Here is a 4,107-nt window from a genome sequence, read left to right on the forward strand (position 1 = left end):
CAGCGGGAGAAAAGGGGACAGCAAACGAGAGCTGCTGCTCCCGCCCAGCAGGCTGCCCTCGGAAGGGGCTGCCCAGATCCTGGCTGTGCCTAGAGGAGGCACAATTTGCCATTTATCTGCCAAGCAGATGCTGAGACCAGAGACTCCCAGCTGGGGAGGCTATTAGGGGCAAGGGCTCGAGGGCCAGAGTAAACCGCACGTGTTCTCCTGCCCAGCCCGGCCGCCACCTGCAGATCACTGGGGCTCCGGCCATGTGGCTGCCTGTGCTGCTGGGAGTCTTACTCTGGGCAGCCCTGTGGCTGCTCAGAGACCGGCAGAGCTTGCCCCCCAGCAATGCCTTCGTCTTCATCACCGGCTGTGACTCTGGCTTCGGGCGGCTCCTGGCACTGAGGCTGGACCAGAGAGGCTTCCGAGTCCTGGCCAGCTGCCTGACCCCCTCGGGGGCAGAGGACCTGCAGCGGGCTGCCTCCTCCCGCCTCCACACCACCCTGCTGGACGTCACCGACCCCCAGAGCACCCAGCGGGCAGCCAAATGGGTGGAAACATATGTTGGGGAAACAGGTGAGTCTGGCTGAGCCGCTGGGAACATGGTGTAGGGTGTTCACTCACATGGGCAGTGGGAACCAGGGGGACTGTGAGGGGAAGGAGGGCCTTGGAATGCCTGCCCTACCCTCCGTGACTCCCCCCACCCCCCCCCACAGGGCTTTTCGGTCTGGTGAATAATGCCGGTGTAACTGGTATCATTGGGCCCACACCATGGCTGACCAGGGATGACTTCCACCGGGTGCTGAATGTGAACACACTGGGTCCCATCGGGGTCACCCTTGCCCTGCTACCTTTACTGCAACGGGCCCGGGGCCGGGTGATCAACATCACCAGCGTCCTGGGTCGCCTGGCAGCCAATGGTGGGGGCTACTGTGTCTCCAAGTTTGGCCTGGAGGCCTTCTCAGACAGTCTGAGGTGAGTGGGCAGGGCCCCAGGCTCCCAGCCCAATCAAAAAAGAATTAGTGTCTGCCCTGCAAAGATTACTAAAACATGTAATGGAATACTTCAGAGGAGATATCTAGGGCTCGACTTCATAGCCCAGCCTCTCATGTGAGTTTTGTGACTGTAATAGGTTAATTTTCTTATCCCAGTTTATCCCTCATCTGTTAGATCAGGATGAGAAGACCAATGTCGTGGGTGTTGAGAGTGAAATGAGATACATGCAAAGCCCAACAGTACCTGGCACATAGAAAATGCCCCAAGCCCTAGCTGGTTGGCTCAGTGGATAGAGCGTGGGCCCGTGGACTGAAGGGTCCCAGGACAATTCCAGTCAAGGGCACATGCCTTGGTTGCAGGTTCCCCGGCCCTGGTCAGGGTTCATGCAGGAGGCAACCAATCGATGTATGTCTCTCACACTGATGATTCTCTCGGTCTCTCCCTCTCCTTTCCACTCTAAAAATCAATGGAAAAATATCCTCAGGTGAGGATTAACAAAAAAGAAAATACCTCCAAAGCCTGCTATCATTATTAGTATGATTAATAACTAGAGGCCTAGTGCACAGGTGGGGTCCCTTGGGGGGTGGGTCCCTCAGCCTAGCCTGCACCCACTTGCAGTTAAGGACCCCTCCTGGCCTGTCCCCAGTCCTAATCGGCCGGACCCCAGTACCAGTCAGAGCATCTGCCCTCTCGTGGTCAGTGCACATCATAACGACTGGTCCTACCAATTGATCTGACACTTAGCATATTAGGCTTTTATATAAAGAGATGATTATTACAATGAGCTAGTACCTTTACATGTTTTCGTATTAATTCTCATGGTAGGTATTAATACCCATAAAGTAACATAACTTATCCAAGACCACTGGAACTGTGCTCACCTACTGAGCCTGGTCATTCTGTTCTCCTGCCCCTCATCTTTAGATGGTAATGTTCAAAGTCCCATGAGAGCACAGTGAAGACTTGACAAGAACGACATGGGAGCAGGGCCTGAATTTTAAGATTTTTTTACATTTTTAGAGAGGAAAGGAGAAACATTGATGTGAGAGCGAAACATCTATCAATCGACTGCCTCCTGCACACTCCCTACCCAGGGTTGAGCCCACAACCCAGGCATGTGCTGAGTGGGAATCAAACCAGCAACCTTTTAGTGCACAGGACAGTGCTCCCACCACTGGCCAGGGCCAGGCCTGGATTCTGAGCAGAAGTACAAGTCCCCCAAGCCAAACCCACCTGAAGGAAACCTGCCTTTGTCACCATCACTCCACAAGTAATTTCAATATCAACTTTTTAAAAAAATGTGTTTTTATTTATTTTAGAGGAAGGGAGAGGGACAGAGAGAGAAACATCGACGAGAGAGACATTGATTGGCTGTCTCCCACACGCCCCTTCTCCCCCCACTGGCATGTGCCCTGACTGGGATTCAAACTGGGGACCTCTTGACTCATGGGTCAACACTCAACCACTGAGCCACACCGACCAGGTTCTACTTTTGTCCCTATCCATCTATCTTTTAATTTTCCAGTTGGCATCATGAAACACATACTTTATGCTTGGACTTCTGCATCTGTGCCGGGGTGGTTGGATGTATCCCCACTTTCCTCCCAGCAAGTACTAGTCTACACCTCCCTACCCAGCACTCAGGACTCCACCGTGTTTTGGGAGCTAGGGAATGGGGTTCTTCTAGGGCTGGAGTTGGCAAACCGTGGTTCTCAGGCCAGATCTGACCAGCTGCCTATAAGCCAATAAAGGTTTTTACATTTTTAAATGATTATATAAGTACCTACATAATATTTAGTCCTGCATTACAGAAAGTATTTACTATCTAGACCCAACCCCTGCTCTAGGTTGTAGAGGAGAATACACAGGAAAAAAACCTCCCTCTGTCCCCACTTGCCCCTCATCCCAGGGCAGCAGCGTATCCCTAAGGACCCCTGTCCCTGGTTTAATAACTTCCCATCACAGTCTCCCACCCATGTCCCTGAACATCTCCTCCCTATTAGGGCAAGAACCCAAAAACTTCCCTCTACCCCACTCTAGGCGGGATGTGGCTCCTTTTGGAGTACGAGTCTCCATCGTGGAGCCTGGCTTTTTCCGAACCTCTGTGACAAACCTGGAGAGTTTGGAGAACGCCCTGCAGGCCTGCTGGGCACGGCTGCCTCCAGCCACACAGGGACACTATGGGGATGCCTTCCTGACCAAGTGTGAGTACTGGGCCCATACGGGGGGAATGAAAGTGCCAGAAAGGTCAGCCCTGCACCAGCCTACCGGGAGAAAGTAGGAAGGGCAGTCAGGGAGTGGGTGAGGGTGAATGGGGTGCTTTAGGACACCCAGGCCATGTGGAGCCTGCCCATTCCCCTAACTGGGGACGGGATTAAGGATCCCTCTCACCTCTGCTGGGCAACAAGCCCCAGGACCCAGAAGAGGGCCTGAGATGGGCTGCAGTGGGACAGGGACACTGATTGCAACCACCCACTGGGCTGCAGACCTGGAAGTGCAGCAGCATGTCATGAACCTCATCTGTGACCCGGACCTGACCAAGGTGAGCAGGTGCCTGGAGCATGCCTTGACTGCTTGCCACCCCAGGACCCGCTACAGCCCAGGCTGGGACGCCAAGCTGCTCTGGCTGCCAGCCTCCTACCTGCCAGCCAGCCTGGTGGATGCTGTGCTCACCTGGGTCCTTCCCAAGCCTGCCCAGGCAGTTTCCTGAACCCAGCCTTCCAGCAAGATTGTTCTTCAAATGCAAGAACTTCATTCCTGTCCCCACCCTGCTACTGGCACAAAATAGGCACTCAATAAATGTGTTTTGTTTTTGTTTTTGTTTTTTAACTACAGGTTATCTTGTATATGAATTTGACAAGTTTTGGTTTGAAGAAAAGCCAGAAAGCATTATGTATTTCAACATATATAGAGAGAAGTTTCATGAAAAGATTAAAGGACTCTTACTGGATTATAATGTATCACTTACTTTAAAAATATGAATCATTCCTAGTATCTTCTATTTCTACCACATTTTGCACACACAACAGAATTTATATGTTGTAATAGAAATTATCTGATCAATTACACTACGTATATATAATTTCCTACAGAAATATTTCAGAACTTCTATTTCAGAAAGCTAGA

The 4,107-nt window shown here is 51.7% G+C and overlaps 1 protein-coding gene across 5 annotated transcripts in view; it reads left to right on the forward strand.

The window, feature by feature from the left end:
* RDH5 (retinol dehydrogenase 5) overlaps nt 1-3,789 on the forward strand; it is a 4,692-nt gene extending 903 nt beyond the window's left edge. For 2 of the 5 annotated variants that reach the window (XM_015557464.1, XM_015557467.1), the window contains 4 exons: nt 216-561; nt 702-960; nt 3,022-3,185; nt 3,390-3,789. In XM_015557464.1, the coding sequence (XP_015412950.1) occupies nt 252-561; nt 702-960; nt 3,022-3,185; nt 3,390-3,691 (1,035 nt within the window). In that variant the 5' untranslated portion in view covers nt 216-251 and the 3' untranslated portion in view covers nt 3,692-3,789. Of the gene's footprint in view, nt 1-3; nt 562-701; nt 961-3,021; nt 3,186-3,389 lie in introns of all 5 variants that reach the window. The other 3 variants (XM_015557463.1, XM_015557466.1, XM_015557465.1) reach the window with 3 other exon arrangements.
* Nucleotides 3,790-4,107: the final 318 nt, after the last annotated feature.

Source organism: Myotis davidii, unplaced genomic scaffold, assembly GCF_000327345.1.
Source record: "Myotis davidii unplaced genomic scaffold, ASM32734v1 scaffold509, whole genome shotgun sequence".
Taxonomy (NCBI): Eukaryota; Metazoa; Chordata; class Mammalia; order Chiroptera; family Vespertilionidae; genus Myotis; species Myotis davidii.